An 18,365-nucleotide genomic window follows, 5' to 3' on the forward strand; every position below is an offset into this window, starting at 1 on the left:
AGCATGATTTTTTGTTAGCATAAAACCTCAGTCACTTCTTTCCTATCCAGTCTTAAACCCATTTTTAATTAAATATGGAAGCAGTCATGCTCTGTCACACAGGGAGAACATTTTGCGTGGCAGCAAAAGCAAGACAGCTGTTGCAGATATATTACATAAACCCCTTTCTATAAAAGGCTGCCTAACAGGCCAAGTTTTCAAACTCAACAATTAGTCCAGTCACATTAGAAAAAAAATCCTATGTCCCTTATGCACACAAGAAATGTCCACCTTGGCATGTAAAGCAGTGCCTATAGTTTCGTATATTGAACAAATGTTGAGGGAAAAAAAACAAGGCTGTAGAGTCTTATTTTAAGCCTTGCCCTTAAATTGGATAATTGTGCTTATGTACTGATGCACATATGCAGCAGGCTGTCTTCTGTCACTGGCACTCAGTGGAGAGAGATGAAGGAAAGAAAGGTCTCAAAGAAGTGGTACTAGCAATGAGAATGTTCTACAGTGCTGAGTTCATTCTTCACTAAAAAAGAAAGGCCTAATACAGAGGTCCTTAATCTAGCAAAATGCCCATTTATGTCAATGGGAGTTGTGCGTAATTAGAGACAACAGAATTTGGCTTACAGTAGGGGTTAGGGTAGTTTCTCTATGAAGCATCCTGTTTCTCTATAAACAACAGATAAAATTAGTCCTGGCCAACAGTTATGACACAACAAAACTGCTTAAAACCTAATCCAATAAAGCGTTCAAAAACAACCAACTGCATTGACAAAAAAGTAAAAGGCTGTGTTATTGTACTAACTGGCCAGGTTCTTTCAATACTTGTGTTTTCTCCCTGCAGTGAGCTAATAAGACTGATATGGTAATGAGGTATTAGAAAATGAGTGTTACAGTAAGATGTGGACATAATTAGCAAGGGTCATTTGATTCCTGCATTGTCTCCAGCTTGGCGAAAAGCTACATTTAGAAGCAATACTACCAGCCCCCCCAAACAAACAAAAAACCCCACACAAATACTGAGATGAACCTGCATATTACCTAGTTTTCTGCAAAATTAAATTAACACTTAAAATGCTCATTAGACTTGACTGAAGCAATGCCTACATCTTTTTAAAATGGTTATTAAGAGATGTACTTTCCATTGCAGTCTTCCATGAGATTACAGGCGCCTCAAAACGAAGAGAAACTCAGCAGGCCAATATTACATCTTCAGTTATTCAAAGCAAGTGTTTACACTAAGTTTTATTACCATTAAAATGATAATTTGGAGCAAAATTCTGCATGTAGAATTTGGCTTTATATTCTTATGTAAACAATCAATTTATATGAATCAAGACTTCACATGACGACCATTGATATGTCTTTAATTCATATAGCTGCAAAGTGAGACAGAAATGTACTGATTTACAGAGGAAAATAAACTACTTCGCAACTAGAAGGCCTAAAATTACTATTTAAAAAAAATAAATTCTGAAGAATTCAACATAATCCAAAGAACTATGATAATTTTGTGCACAAATATTTAGAATGCCTCTAGTTATGATCCCCTTTGACTAACGGTTCTGAGTATGAAGTCTAACATTTTACCAGTGTTTAGATGCGATAAGGCTAAATCTTGCAGTCCCTATGCAAACAAAATTCCTATTGAAGTTAGTGGGACTTCTGCCCTATGGAGGGCTCCACGATTTAATCCATAGTAACTGAAGGCAAATAAACCAAGCTGTACCAATCCATTTTAGGACTTTTACAAGCACTTCGGTTTAAATACTAGTGCTCTTTAGACAAATTAGGTACAGCAAGTTTGCCTGATTCACAGTTTAACCGGTGTAACTACTTTGGTTAGGAAAGTGATTTCCCAACCCCGATATCATTACACCAATATAACTACCCCTAGAGCAGATGCAGTAAAATTAGTATAAAGGTGCCATATACCACTAACTGTTTCCCCTTCCCATAAGGGAAATATTTCAGCAGCAGTTCCTAAGGAACCGTACAGTACAGCATGATTCTACGGTCCCTAACACAAGCTATAATGGCTTAGTTTTCAAGTATGCAATGAAAACAGACCCTGATTAAGATTTTCCAAATAGTCTAGGGGATTTAGATATATCTTCAATGAAAATTAATACAAGATGTGGCTACATCTCTTAGACTGCTTTGAAAAACAACTCATAATCCAATCTTAGATCATGGAGTCATAAAAGATACAGCAAGAGACAGCTGACTCAAAATGGTAAAACTGTGCTAACTAGTCTCTATATCGACACACACTCAACCTCACCTATGGGGTTGTTACGAACATATCCATAATATATGAAACAGATATAGACAAAAAAAAATCACTTTCAAAAGATGAAAAGTTGAAGGCCTGTTGGGGGATATAATGATTGCCATGAACTATAACTTACTTTATCTTCAGGGTGTTTTTTTTTTTTTTTTTTTTTTTTTTTTAAAAAGTGATGCTAATTTTCCATGAAGTTACAACTGATGAAAAGTGATCGGGTAATTCTAAAGATAATACTAATGATGCACTTAAAATCAGTATAATTCAAGGAGGTACACAGCATGTCTGCTCTACCGTAAAGAACATTTAGCACAGTTAGAATAAGTTATTGATTTTATTCGCATTGCAAAAAGAGCTACTGTAACAAACTACAAATATTTAAGTGTTGCTAGGAAAATGATTAATTTTGTTTCATATTTGGGTTGTGTGTTGAGATTTGTATAAATTTAGGAAGTTTAGCTGTTCTTTTGATACTGTATTAGGTTTTTATAATCAAACCCAAATGAGCAGGAAGAAATTAATGTTTTGCTGAGAGAGTACAAAACCACTTACTTTGATTAACAATCAGTTACATAATTAAAGTGAAATGTGAACTGATAAGTTTTCCAACAGAGTAGTGGATAGCCATTCATACAGTAGTCTTCAAATAGATGGGAGTAGAGAAATCCTAGTACAGACTGCCATTATCCATGAATCCAGAAAGGCTCATGGTTTCTAAGAGTTTAAAGAAAGCACTGTATGCATTTTCAGTTGTGTTCTTTATTCATATCTAAAGGGCGATTTTAAGAAGATTTTTTAAATGATTTCTGTGTACACAGATCAGTGCCCATTCCAGTGACAACACAGGAAATCCCCATTTAGCCACAAAACAGATAACATTTCAGAAACGTGCATTGTTTTTACCTAAGAACCCTTAACAATAGCATGCTTAGAACTTGGAGTATAGAAACCACATGTAGAGGAGACAGGATAGTTTCATCTCCATGATCTATTCAGTCCTTAGCCTCTCTGCTGAAACGGATAGCGATGGAGTCAATTATGCTGATGAACTGCGTGAAGTAGACTAAGATGACCACAAGCAACCAGACTGAGAAACCTAGATCATGAACTACCATAAGCATCAGACATCCACTTTCAGGTTCAAGAGATTTAGGGTAAATCTGAACCAATGACAGATGATAGCTTGCAAAAAACACTACCAAGCCTCAAGCCAATGCCAAAGCAATGATCTTGATTAAACAGGAAAAATAAAGGATACACCTCATTCCAAGGTTATTTTTCTGCTCTTTTCAGAAAATGAAGTTATATGGAGTTGTAAAACATATATGCAGAAGCGGGTGCTTGTGCACTGGGAACAGGAAACAGCATTTCCAATTACAAGTAATTCTTATTGGTCTGTCTTCCAAGTTGTTAAACTCAAGCATTTGGCAGTATTGCTATTTGCCAACTGGGGAGCACCACAGCACACTGCTGATTCACAACTCAGGGCCTACCTATGGGCTAGCCTCTAAGAAAGCTGATGCAAGACATCTTATCTGCTCAATCCAGGCCATTTTATCTTAGCAACTTCTGACTCTACTGTATTTTATTAAAGAACACTTCCTTACATCCCCCCTCCCAACCTGGACAGGAAGCAACAGCATTACAATTATATTTAAAATAAGCTAAGTCCTAAAATGGTTGCTTCCTAATGAAATTGTACTTGCTGGCATTAACAGATCAATCATGTCTTTAAGACTACTTTTCAATAAGGTGTCTATACAATTTTAATTTTGTCCCCTTGGGGATCCATACTGTACACTCAATGAGGCAGGAGTCCTGTGGAGAAAACAGTATGATCGTGTAATTAAAAACTATCAAAATGTTTCAAGTGCTTGACTTTGCAACCTAAATGTTCTTTTAATCAGTTTTTACATTTAATTTCCTCGTTTTTACAAGGAAATATACACACACACACAATTGTAGTGTGTGTGTGTGTGTGTGTGTGTGTGTGTGTGTGTGTGTGTGTGTGTGTGTGTGTGTGTGTGTGTGTGTGTGTAACAACTCTCTCCACCATACATCATTAGGGTTTGAACTCTGAATCTTCAGCAAAAAGTACTACCACTTGAGCTACAGGACTAACCACATTGGCCCGCAACAGCAGAAGGCAGTTAACAAGGGGTTGGGGGTATGGCACCCTGACTGGCTCTTTCTCCACATGGGGTTCAGGCTCCTACTCCAAGTGATGTTGGGGCTGGGGGAGGTGGAGGGAGTGGTTTGCGGTAACCATGTGCTGGGTTGGGAGCGGAGAACCTGGTCTTGCTCTCACTCTTGCTCTCCTTCTTCTTCCCTCTCTAGCTAAGTTTCCAGCTTAGTATGTGGTTTGTCCGTTGATGCTGCCTTGGTAGTGGAGGGTGCTTGACTTTAGAACAGGGGTCGGCAACGTTTGGCACGCGGCTCGCCAGGGTAAGCACCCCCACTCACCGCGGTTCGCCGTCCCGGGCCAATGGGGGTGGTGAGAAGCGGCGCAGGTGAGGGATATGCTGGCTTCGGCTTCCCGCTGCCCCCACTGGCCCAGGACGGCGAACCGCGGCCAGTGGGGGCTGCAATCGGCCAAACCTGCTGCGTCAGCAGGTAAATAAACTGGTCCGGTCCGCCAGGGTGCTTACCCTGGCGAGCCACGTGCCAAACGTTGCCGACCCCTGCTTTAGGAGGTTCACATTCACTTATTTTGACAGCCTGCCAGGGCAAGTGAGGGAAAAAGAATGGTGATTTCTTCAAACAGAGTAGATTTTAGTAATGCCTGAACAGCATGTCCTGGGACAAATAAAAGACCTAACGCCATAGCTGAATTTCAAAGGTCTGCTGCAAACAATGGAGGTGTAAGAGATTTTCAAAAATGGCATAAAAAACCTCTCTTATAATGGACAGTGTTAGGCAACCTGAAAATGAGGAGCTGGCAGCAACCCCTCTCTTGTCTATGCCAAGGAAGACTTTGGGTACGTCTATACTTAACTCCAGGTAAGTATTCGATCTTCTGGGATCAATTTATCGCGTCTAGACAAGACGCGATAAATCGATCCCGGAAGTGCTCGCCGTCGACGCCGGTACTCCTGCTTCGCGAGAGGAGTACGCGGAGTTGACGGGGGAGCCTGCCTGCCGCGTGTGGACCTGCGGTAAGTTCGAACTAAGATAGTTCGACTTCAGCTAGGTGAATAACGTAGCTGAAGTCGAACTACCTTAGTTCGAAGTGGGGGGTTAGTGTGGACCAGCCCTTTCTCTCAACACTATACTACAGCTCAGCACGCTCCCTACCTCTGGATATATTCTTCAAGGTGGTAACCATCTTTCTAGTCTTCCTAAGTAACAGAATGGTATAATAATTTTAGAGCTGGAGACTTCACTACTGTTTTCAACTATGAACTGGCTCCATGCATCTGAAGAAGTGAGTTTTTTACCCACGAAAGCTTATGCCCAAATAAATCTGTTAGTCTTTAAGGTGCCACCAGACTCCTCATTTCAGTGCTGGGATCTTTAGACCTCTCATATCCAACATATGTGTTATGAAACTTAGATTCCAATCCTCCTCCACTGACATCACTAGTGTCTACAAAGTTCTCCGAGATCTTCCAGGGAAGAGCACCATGGTAGCACACAATGATAGAAAGGAATGGAGTGTCTTCTGCTATTGAAATCTCTCAGCAATTCTTATCTACTAATATGATGCAAAATATCCCTTCTAAAATAAGGGTACCTAACTGAAAAACGTAATGTCTGACATATTCATAAGTAATCACCAATAAAAGAAAGTCACATAAGCACTATCCAGAGCAGAATAAACTTCCTGATTACTTCAAATATGGCTTTTCTGAACAAATCTGTTATATATTCCCTAAGAAAACTGGCTAAAAATTAATTACTAATAATTGAATCTTTGCATACCAAGATACATTATGATAAGTCTTGATGTAGTGTAGATGTTTAAGCACAAGTTTAAATCAAGTCATTTAATATCTGAAAATTGTCACTTGACATTTACATGGTATGTTTCCCCTGTCATAATGCTACAGTATATCAAAGCACAGAAATCACTGTCCTTTACAAATTACTTTTCCTGTCATATGGCTGTAAAAAAAAAAAAAAAAAAAAAATCTAGTGAGTAGTCGACAATTTCACTGATGCTGACAGTTTAGCTCTGATCTTGAAGCTGTGCATTATTTGATCAACAACTGGTCATCTCTCTATCTCAGCAGATCTTGGCAGTTGTTAAAATGGATTGTGTTTTGTGAAAGAGAAACAAAGTACAACCCCGGCCCCCCAACAAATAATGAGTTGTTTCATTCACAACTCAACGCTGATTAAAGGTCAGTACTTTTGTCCATCACACATTCAGACGCTGATTTTTAAGTCTGATGGAAATAATTTTGGAATGGAAATTATTGGCTAAAATGTTTATTTTTATTTTTACATTACTATATTATACTGCAATAGTTTACTTCTAAATTGTGTTTAACTCATTACTGTTGCCTTGGCAACATGCAATTACCTTAATTTGCAACAAAATAAAAACATTCACTCCATACCATATTTATTGCTGTTTTTGTTCTTTTAAATATTTGTTTACCATATTATTTTTGAGATATATATTGACCAAGATAACAAATAAATATATAGGAATGTTATTTTAGCCACATGTTTAAAATTAAACTACAGCTTTCAATAAAGGTGCAATTAATATTTTAACATCAAACAATCACTACTTTAATCTTTAGCAAATATTCTTCTAAACTTCAGTAGTGTTAGTGTTATATTTTTGTAAGGAGAGATATTTCTACTTCTACTATAAGTGAATTTTATCAATGTTGATATGTAATCTAAGTAGACTGTGTTACAACTAGATGGACTGGACTGTTGTAACATAATAATTTAAGAGCAAATAAAGTTAAACTGTTCACAGGAGGGTTCTTTTTTCAAATAAAATCTGAACAGATTATTAGGAATGTGTTTGTGTTAGAGATTTATAAAATAATGAAAAGAAAAACAAAAAAATATTGCCAGATTCAAGACCAGAAATCCCAGATTTTCTTTCATACACAAACTGAAATCCATTCCACATGTTCCAGGGCCCTGGATGGTCCAGCTACATGTAATTCTGACAGCTTTCAGATGGCTGTAAAACTGCTCCAGGAAATAGGAGCCACAAAACCATCCACTTATGCCAGGTGGTGGCTTCTATCTCAGCTGAAAATATTTTTATTCTTCTTTGACTACAACTCAAAAAAAAAAAAAAAAAAAAAAAAAAAAAATCACAGCAGCCAGAGTTAGTGATTAAGACCACAATCAGATTATTTCATCCGTAGGAGTATGTCAGGATACAGCTCACATAGAAGACGATATATATATCTATATATCTATAAATGTCATACTGAATTACACCCATGAGACAAACTCAAGGCAGAGAGCAATCATACACCGAAAAAGAAGATAAAAGGGCTGTTTCTCATCCTGTACTAATGACAACACCGAGGCGACATGGAAGGTCAGACTATTTCAACGTAGTGCTTCTCTGGAGTGGGAGGGGGAAGATGAGAAATCTGAAGCTGGAGTCTTCTGACTACACACCACCACACGATTGTATGTGTAACACACACACATTACAAGACACCCCCTCCTTCCCAGGAAACACCCCACAGAAAGATAAGAAGCATTTCACACCCCTGCCCCCCTCCCCCTTTGTGGTCTCACAATTTCAGGGCTCCCGGCATGTCTGGTGCCCAGGGATTGGGGCGAAGCCGGAGCAGAGCGTCGGGGATCCAGACCTAGGGGCAGACGGAAGCACCCAGCGCCCCCACGGGGCACCGGCCGCCTGCCCCACCCAGGGAGCGGTGGGAGGGCCGCAGAGCGGTGGGGCTGCGGGGCAGGGCCTGCAAAGGACATTTGAGCCGCGGGAGCCGAGCGCCAGCCCCGGAAAATGGCTGCCGCCGGAGCCCAGCACTTGGCAGCGGCCGCCGGGCCCCGCGGCCACCCCTCACCTTTGAATTTCAGCTCGTGCTGCGGTTCGAGGCTCAGGACCTGCTCCACTTTCGCCATGTTCCTCGGCGGCGGCTCCGGGAAGGGGCGGGTAGCTGCGACGCGCCCGGCGGGTTTAAGAACCCCCGAGCCGCGGGTAACCGGCGGGCGGGAGGGGAGCGGCGGCGGCGCCTCTAGGCGGGGTGGGGGCGTCAGGCGGCGGCTGCGCGGCGAGGAGGCTCCCGGCTCGCACACGCTCCCCTCGCAGGGACCCGGGGCGGCGCGGTGGGGGCGGGGAAGGGGGCGGGGATAATGCAGCACGGAGAGGCCCAGAGAGAGGCTGCCGCTGACGTCTCCCTCCGGGCGGCCCAGCAAACAGCCTCCGCGCGCGGCGCGGCGCAGAGCGGCCCAGCCCGGGGCAGGGGAGCCAGGACGCAGCGCGCAGGGCCGGGAGGGGAGCGCGCAAGCAAGGCAGAGGCGGGGCGGGGCCAAGGTACAGCGCGTAGGGTAGGGAGCGCGCAAGGGAGAAGGAGCGCGCAAGGCAGGGCTAGAGCGCAGGGCGGGGAGGGGAGCGCGCAAGGCAGGGCGCAGGGCGGGGAAAGGAGCGCGCAGGGAGGAGCTAGGGCGCGGGGAGGGGAGCGCGCAAGCAAGGCGGGGCGGGGCCAAGGTATAGCACGTAGGTATAGCACGCGCAAGGCAGGGCTAGAGCACAGTTCGGGGAGGGGGAGCGCGCAGAGAGGGGCGCAGGGCGGGGAGGGGAGTGGAGCGCGCAGAGAAGGGCGCAGGGCGGGGAGAGGGAGCGCTCAGAGGGGGCGCAGGGCGGGGGAGCGCGCAGAGAGGGGCGCAGGGCAGGGAGGGGAGCGTGCAGAGAGGGGCTAGGGCACAAAGCGCAGGGTGGGGAGGGGAGCGGAGCACGCAGAGCGGGGCTAGGGCTCTGCTCGTGGGGCAGGGAGAGGTTGCGCGCAAGGCAGGGCAAGGGCGTGGGGAGGGGAGCGCGCAGAGCGGGGCTAGGGCTCAGTGCTCGCGGGGCAGGGAGAGGGAGCGCGCAAGGCAGGGCCAGCCAGGGCACAATGCTCAATGTGGGGGAGGGCAGCACGCAAGGCAGGGCAACAGCACAGAGCGCATGGTGGGGAGGGGGAGCGTGCAGAGAGGGGCGCAGGGCAGGGAGGGGAGCGTGCAGAGAGGGGCTAGGGCGCAGGGCAGGGAGGGGAGTGGAGCGCGCAGAGAGGGGCTGGGGCACATAGCGCAAGGTGGGGAGGGGAGCGGGGCTAGGGCTCAGTGCTCGTGGAGCAGGGAGAGGGAGCGCGCAAGGCAGGGCCAGCCAGGGCACAGCGCTGGGTGTGGGAGAGGGCCGGGCGCAAGGAAGAGGGAGCGCAAGGCAGGGCCAGGGCACAGCAGCAAGGGGCAAGGAGAGGGAGCATGCAAGGCGGGGCCAGGGCGCTGCATAGAGGGAGAACCCAGGGCTGGATAACTCTCCTGTGGGCCCAGGACTATGAGATTTTAGGGGACCCCAGTATACAAGTCTTTTTCCTAATTTAAAACAAAATTATCACAATTATGGCATCGGGGCTATTTACGCTATACTAAACTTGCCTTTTAATTAACATAAAGCTGTTCTGTGGTTATATTTCAGTCTTAAAACATAGAAATAAATTAATTCAAAATAGCCTACTTCTTACATTGGAACAGCTGTTGTATTAATTTTTTTCCGGGAAGGAGTTTGGGTGCAGGAGGGGGCTCCAGGCTGGGGCAGAGTGTTGGGGTGCAGGAGAAGGTGATGGATGCGTGCTCTGGGAGGGGTGCAGGAGGGGATTCTGAACTGGGACAGGGTGTTGGGGTGCAGGAGAGGGTGTAGGGGCTGGGAGGGAGTTTGGGTACAGGAGGGGATTCTGACCTGGGGCAGGGGGTTGGGGTGTAGGAGGGGGTGCGAAGTGCAGGCTCTGGCCAGGAAGTGCTTACCACAGGTGGCTCCTGGTCAGCAGCGCAGCAGGGCTCAGGCAGGTTCCCTGCCTTCTATAACCCTAAGCCGCTCCTGGAAGCTGACAGCTGCTGGCACGTTTGCGTGTCCCTGGGAGGAGTGGGGACAGCATGTCTGTGCCCGCAAGTGCTGCCCCCACAGCTCCCATTGCCTGGTTCCTGGCCAATGGGAACTGTGGGGACGGTGCTGGGAATGGGGGCAGCGTGTGGAGCCTCCTCCCCCCCACCCGCCCGGGGCTGCAGAGATGTGCCAGCCATAGGTGCCGACTTCCCCTCTGCCAGGTGGGTGCCCCACCTCCATTCCACCCTCTTCCTCCAAGTCCCCACCCCTGCCCTGCCTCTTCTCTGCCTCCTCCCCTGAGCACACCTCATCCCTGCTCCTCCCCCTCTCTCCAGGAAAGTTCTAAGTTCTAAGGGTGGGAAGCGCTGTGGGGGAGGGGTGGGGGGAGGGGGAGCTTGGCTGTTGGTGGGTGTGGAGCACCTGCTAATTTTTCCCCGTGGATGCTCCAGTATATTATGGATTTATTTTTGCGGGGGGGCCCCCTTAGCCCGAGGCTGCAGTCCCTAAAGCCCCTGCGTTAATCCGGCCCTGGAGAAGGGGAGTGTGCCAGGCAGGGCCAGGTCAGCTCCACACTGAGCAGGGCGGGATGTGGAGGGCAGGGCCAGAGCAGAGCATGGACCAGACTGAGTGCATTGCTTGGGAGGAGCAGATGACGGCAACAGGTGAATTTGGTGGGCCCAGAGCTAGGCTGGGCTGGCTAAGAGCCCCGGGGCTGGATTCTGCCACCCTTACTCCTGTAGCTCTCTCTGCAAGCAGCCCCATGTATTTAAATTGAAGAACTACTTGGAAAGTGCTACTTAGTGGCAGTAAGGGTGCCAAATTCTGGTCCTGAGAACACTGGCCAGTGGCTGGTCTTGTTTGGTTGTGGGGTTGGGATGATGCAGACCACAGGACTAGTGAATGCTGAGCCGAGTGCCAAGCCCGGGCGCAGCTTGTGCCAGATGGTGACAGAGTCTGGGAATATGAATATGATGCAGTAGAGAGATATATAGTTTAAGGTGGTATTTAGGTAGGTGCATAATTTAATAGTCTGGGAGCAGTATGGAATAGGCTAGACATGCATCCTGGGAATATCACAGACCAGGATGGGTTCAGCCTGGGTGAAACAGGTGCTGGACTCGACATATACCTTGAGAATAGTCTGCAGGGCACAGTCTGTGAGAACTGCACAGAGCTCGAACCTGGCCCGGGATAATGTGAAATGCTTGAATATATCACATAGCAGGTTGGGTGCAGAACTTAGGTAAAGCACGCAGCAGGCTAAGTGCACAGTCTTTGAATAGCACGTGCAGAACTTGGTTGCAGCTTGAAGCAGGGAATTCTGGTTAGATATAAGAACTAGTCTTCCACATGGCCAAGAGTATTTATTCTGAATTGTAAGATGTTCACTTGCCTCTAGAAATAGCTCCAAAAAATTTAGTCTTAAAAAGGAAAAGGCCCAGCCAATAACAAGCAATACTTAAATGACTTATGAAAAAGGGTAGAAAATGCAATTTATAATAGACTCTCCATTCTTTCCTGTAGTACTGAGATGAGAAAAAGTATTTACCTCCCTCATCTCATGGCAGCTTTATTTCATCCTGTTTGTTTAGAACCTGATTCTGTAGACCTGGGCTGCAGAAACACTTTTATTTATGCAATGAGTTCCCTGAGCATGGTAGGTGATTATGAGGAGCAATGAAAGGTTCTTGTTTACTGGTGGAGGTGGTATCTATATGATAAATTGCAGAGCCACAATGATAAATGAATCATACGCCTTTGACCACCTCACCTGTACTTTTGCATCTGTACTTTTGCCTAATCTGTTTCCCCAGGATTTAGTCAAACATTCCATTTTCTTGAACAGCTTTAAATAATAATCATTAAAAAACCATCAAAGGGATAAAGAAATGATTCCTTCTTCTGACTCTAAATGTGGAATTTTGAGTCTGCAAAATTATCCCAGTCCAAGGCATTAAAGATATCTGTTAATAACTTTTCTATACATAACATTATGAGTTTAAAGTCTGATATCTCATGACTGTAAATCTGGAGACTGGATTTTTAGACCACAGAAAAGGGGAAATTCTGATTTTCCAATGGAGCCCTGTACTCACATCTACCCCTGAAATGGACTAAGATATACTTGAAAACTGAGATTTTTATAGGAAAAGCAGTTTCATATCATTTTTAGGTGTTTTAAGTTTCTCTGAGCCTTGTACTAATTTGACTCATAGTAACTAAAGCACCTGGCTTTATGCATCAGGTGATTAAAAAAAATCTAATACAATTTCTAAAAACTTTAAAACATTGCTAAAATAGTTTTTCTGTAACAGATGTGGCATATACAGAATATATGATGGTATAGTATAACAGTTTAATCAAGTTGGAGTTTGGAATAGCAGCAAAGATTATAGTCTATAATACTCTGACTTTTTACCTACTGTACAGAAAAACTGTCATTCATTCAGAGTTGAATTTTGCCTATCCTAGGCCTTGGAGAGGTGTAATTTGGGGGTGGGGGTTTCCCATTTTCAGGAATGAGAAAATCTTGAGGCAGGTTGACTTTTAAAAGGAGTGGCTGTTGAATGTGCGTAGGCGTTTGGTGTGTTAAAGTCCCAATTAACTGGATTAATAGGCAGAAAAAGGTGATAAACTCATTTTTTCACAAGTGAAACTCTGCAATTATCACTGATACAAATGCCATCTGTTTAGTATGTAAAAGAGAAATGTATATTACACACAGATTTTATAACTATATATAATATAAATACTTTCATCCAAACACATGCAAATAATGTATACAGAGCTAAGAGGACCTGAAGTTTGCATTGACAAGGCTCTAGTCTTTGGCAAGATAGAATCATAGAATATTAGGGTTGGAAGAGACCTCAGGAGGTCATCTAGTCCAATCCCCTGCTCAAAGCAGGACCAATACCAACTAAATCATCCCAGCCAGGGCTCTGTCAAGCTGGGCCTTCAAAACCTCCAAGGATGGAGATTCCACCACCTCCCTAAGTAACCCATTCCAGTGCTTCACCACCCTCCTAGTGAAATAGTGTTTCCTAATATCCAACCTAGACCTCCCCCACTCCAACTTGAGACGATTGCTTCTTGTTCTGTCAAAAAATTGGCATCTCTAAGTGGAATGGTTATATCAGGAGTCAGCAACCTTTCAGAAGTGGTGTGCCGAGTCTCCATTTATTCACTCTAATTTAAGGTTTCGCGTGCCAGTAATACATTTTAATGTTTTTAGAAGGTCTCTTTCTATAAGTCTATAATATCTAACTAAACTATTGTTGTATGTAAAGTAAATAAGGTTTTTAAAATGTTTAAGAAGCTTCATTTAAAATTAAATTAAAATGCAGAGCCGCCAGGATCCGGGCAGTGAGAGTGCCACTGAAAATCAGCTCGCGTGCTGCCTTCGGCACGAGTGCCATAGGTTGCCTACCCCGGGTTATATTATGATCTGCACCCCGAAGAAGTCTGTACAAGTACATCTGCAGTATTTTTACCACATATCAACATTTCAGTTGCTCTTGTCCATAGTTGTTGCTGCATTTCAGCTGCTCTGACCTGGTCTTTCTTTGGATACTCAGAACCTGTTCCATTTTCTGTTTTCGTTTGCTATGAGGCATCTTTGATCTTGGTTGGGTTTTTTTATATTATACCATTTAATTTTACATATTATATAGCGCAAGTGACAACTGATTATGGGCAAAACTGACCTGCACCACTGAAGTCAGAGAGTTTTACCATGGACTTTAATCAGAAGTAGTATTGTGCCCAAATTCTTTTTCTATATTGGAGGAAAAATGGTCAAATAATACCACTAGGTGAATTGCATAGGTTTCTTTTTCTTTTTTTCTTCTTCTGTGCCTGGGCTGTCCCTCACTTCCATTCAACTGGCCAGGAATCAGACACATTCTGGCCAACTATTACTGCCCTTTATCAGGTTCTAATTTACTGAACCACCATAAAACAAAATTATCAAGCAACATTCATTCAGATTTGAAACAAGGGGACATTTCATATATTTATTGGTCCAGAAAGTATAGAACTTCTTTAGGCCACTCATTCTCCATATTATAATTTTATGATGCTCTGAAGTTTGCCTTCTACAGTTCTGATAACCTCTTATGCTGTTTTGTTTATTTTCATGAACAGATTGACCCCATTAAGCTGGGTGTCAATCCATAACCATAAGGTTATGCAGTCAGTAGAAAGCTTGCAGACAGGTACAAAACTTGGTTTTAATCAAATATCAGGATTCAGAGCAGGTCAGAGGAAAATCTTGGACTTCCAAGTGTCCTAAAAATTATTTGTGTAGAAAAAATATATTTACCCAAAGTAAATAAATAAGCAAGCATTCAATATGCTGCTTATACCTTTTCAAAGATCTTGTGCCTGAGAAGCCAAGGATGTGTAAAAACATTTAGAGATTCAAAAGATTTGTAGAGTTGCATTATTCTACTGAGTGCAGTGTGATTGGCATCTTCCAACCTGACTCGTATGCTTGGTTTTGGAGGGCTCATCTATATTCGCCTCCAGGATGAAATGTTTAAGCATGTAAAAATTCTAGTCATGAAGGTGAAAATTATGAATCTAATGTGAACATAGTTTGTCAGGCTTTTGTTACAAGTGATTAATGTGTGTATATTTAGCACTGTACGGATCAAATTTGCGGAGTTGGGCATACACCAGAACCATCTACAAGCTCAACTCTGAATTTTTTAACAGTCCAGTAATGGTGGGACTATATGGTAACTTGGTGCCAGGCAGATTGTGGCAAATTGTTAAGGCAGAGGTGCAGTAGTATGGATGAGTACCCTTTTGTGACTATAAACTTCTGGAGCTGTGTGCTGGAATTATTTCTGTAGAAGCTTCTAACTAATAAAACGCTGTACCTTAAATGGTGTGTTAGACTTGGTCTGCGTTGGGGAAGCTGCATGTTCACAAGCTGTGTGCACAAATCAGGCTGTTTGCATGTAGTTATCTAACTTTCAGGTGCAAATATGTGGTTTTGGGGGCATACTATTTTTCTTACCAGTATCTTCATATTCAACACTGAACATTTGGCTCTAGCCATACATTTTCCCAAGCACAAATCATTTCTGTTATGCAAGCACATTGACATCTTTGAAAACAATACACATGGCCAAAGAAATACTTAAATGATGGCAGTAGGAGAGTAGCTGAGCATTATGCATTAAACAAGTTTTTCTATTGCTCCTGTGGCAAAGACATACCAGCATCTATTTCCCAAGTCAACTGCAACCCCGCTCCTTGACAGAAAGATGCTGAAGTATATATTTTGACAAAATAAAGATCTTGAAACAAAGTGAAATAGCATTATCGTTAATAGACTTTTTTTCTCCAAAATGTCTTGCCTTTGTGAAGTCTGCTGTTGGATAAACATCTTAAAGTGTAGTATCAAAAGCTAGAAGGAGAATACTGCATGCTTATGGCATTAGTACCAGGTAGTAATTAAGGAGAGGGTTTCATTTTCATCTTCTATATAAATTTATAATTGATCCTATGCAGATCTTACTGACAGTTTTGTATAACGTTAAACTGACCATAATCCTCGAGCTAGAAGCATATTGCAACAGGACCTTTTAATTAAAATTCTAACATCCCACACATCAAGTTTGGCTAAAAATAAATTCCTAGGTAGGTGTAGGGCAGAGGATATTTTGAGAGCTTGGCTTGATACACTAAGAGGGGAAAGCAGAGGGAAGATGCTGCTGTTAGTGGAGGCAGTTCTTTAAGGCTTCCTTTTTCTTACCAGCATCGTCTCCATCTTGCCTGAGTTCAGCTTTAACCAATTACTCTTCAACCTAGTGGTACATGTAAGGGGCAGCAGCAGGATCAGTAACTGACTAACTGCATCAGGCCAACCAAGTCAGGGGGATGAGATTCCCAACAAGCAAAAAGGGAAAAAGTGTCAACTGCAAGCAGGCATCTGACATGCTCAGAGGGGAAGGGGCCATGAGTAAATATAGTGGGCCTCCCTATTCTCACTTCCTTTCTTCTTCTATTGCTAGAGCTATACAGTCATGGCCTACAGCAGTTCCCTTTGTAGGAAAAAGGAGGAGCCTGTTAATTAGGTTGGGGGCCTTTTCCAGCACATGACCTCTGGGTCCAATGAGGTTGTTGCACCACCCTTTATCAATATGGAGGAACCTTCTTCTTTCTGCTTCCCAGTGGTAACGGGTGTGGAGTAAGCAAGAGGAATAGTCTTCAGGCAGCTTGTCTGCCTCTTCTCTTTCTAGCTTAGACAGATGGAGGCTGCAGCCCATTTTTCCCCTTCTACATCAGCAGGTGGGGACAAAGATGCTCCTTGCTCAAAACATCAAGATGAAGTACCAAGTACATTCACTACATGCACAATTTGCAGAAGCTGCACGATGATGCTGGCATGACCTCACAACCGCAGCAGCACATGGCTTTGTGACTGTGACAGACATGGCAACTTCCTGCCATCTCCTTAGAAGACATTATTGAATTAAGTTTAAGTATCTTTGGGTTCCATTGTACTCAATGAACAGTTTATGTATTTTTGTGACCTACCACTTGGGGGAGGGCTGCCACACCTCCCCCAGGAACCAAAAACAATGGGTAGTGATTACGGCAGGTCACACAGATTGTAATAGTGCCAGAGAGGTATCACCTCCCAGAAAGATTCACATACTCTAGTTCAAACTGAATGCTCCAGACACCAAGAGAGACACACACAAAAGGACTTTTGGATAAATAGCCAGAGTTTAAACTGACTCGGGGATCTTCATCCTAATCTAGCAGATAGGACTTTCTGCCCAAGGGAGGGAGTCCCAAACCTTGCAGAAGGGTTGGAAAGACTTTAGCCTACTAGGGCCCCATAAGACTGATGAGCAACCTCTGCTGAGTGTTTAGCATGCATATAGTAACAGTTTTTTAAAATGCTTTCTGGGTTATGCTTTTAACCTAAAGAAAACACTTAGGTTTGCTTGCTTAGAGCTTGTCTGGTAACTTGTAACTGCTGGCCATACACTAGTTCTAGCCCTTGGAGTGAGCCAAGGACAGGCACTGGCCTTTTAAGCAGACCAGCTTGCTGGGGATATCTGAGCATAGGCAAGGAGCTGTGCAGCCTTAAAACTCCCAGTCAGGAAGGAATGAGACATGAGTATCTGCCCAGCAAAGGTGACATTTGGGAGCTGGAAACCTTTAAGTAAATGGTCCCTCAGGACGTTGAGGGGGAATACAGGTGCAGTTCCCTGAAACTGAGTGTCTACACAAGGTATGATTAGAATAATTCTGTTGTAGAAATGCTTCACCATGCTTGCAGGTTGAGTGCAGAAGCCTACTTACTCCCTGGCTTGAGCAACCACAGTCATTATGCAACCTATCTGAGGCAATTGTGTTTTCACTGTAGGAGGAGGCCCAAGTACATGGAACTCACTTGCCTTTCTGCTCAGTCTGTTGCACACTGGTGGTTAAAGACATCTTTACAGAAAACCAATTTTGTTTTCCATTTGTGTGGTTTAGAGCCCTTCTGCTTCGCTCCAATGGTGAGTGCTTGTCTTATTTTTAAAGTAAGTTACACATGCAAAATGTGTATGCAATTGCTCACCTAACTACCATGCCATAGGCACGCCCGGAACTGCATGCACCTATTACCACAATTAGCTAGTTGTGTGCAAAACTGCAGTGAGTGAACATTTAAGTTAGTCACATGATTACAGATTTGTTCTGCGTACACAACTGCAGATGTATTTTGTTTCTATAAAGCAAAGTTTAGGCCCTCAGCCTTATACTCAAAAACCCAAACCATATATGAATAGCATGAATCTCCATTCCTGAGATTTTGGTTTAAATTGACAATGCCAAAATCCATTTTACACAGACCCAGGAGGGGGTCTGTGTGGTCAGGGGAAGGAGTAGCCTGAAAAGGGAAGTGTCTTATGTACATAACCAATAAGTGTAGCTTATGTACATAACCAATAAGAGCTATTGCAGATTCCACAGCTGCAAAGACAAGTTTGATCTGGCTAGAGCCTACTGTATGTTATGTTGAATTGACAGGTTTAATCTATGTTCTTG

The 18,365-nt window shown here is 43.8% G+C and overlaps 1 protein-coding gene across 2 annotated transcripts in view; it reads right to left on the bottom strand.

The window, feature by feature from the left end:
• The window catches only part of VAPB (VAMP associated protein B and C), a 48,711-nt gene extending 39,861 nt beyond the window's left edge, over nt 1-8,850 (bottom strand). Inside the window, exon 1 of one of the 2 annotated variants that reach the window (XM_054045853.1) lies at nt 8,290-8,850. In XM_054045853.1, the coding sequence (XP_053901828.1) occupies nt 8,290-8,347 (58 nt within the window). In that variant the 5' untranslated portion in view covers nt 8,348-8,850. The remainder of the gene's footprint in view (nt 1-8,289) is intronic. The other variant, XM_054045852.1, reaches the window with a different exon arrangement.
• Between the last annotated feature and the right edge of the window lie 9,515 nt (nt 8,851-18,365).

This window comes from Malaclemys terrapin, chromosome 12 (genome assembly GCF_027887155.1).
Source record: "Malaclemys terrapin pileata isolate rMalTer1 chromosome 12, rMalTer1.hap1, whole genome shotgun sequence".
Classification (NCBI taxonomy): Eukaryota; Metazoa; Chordata; order Testudines; family Emydidae; genus Malaclemys; species Malaclemys terrapin.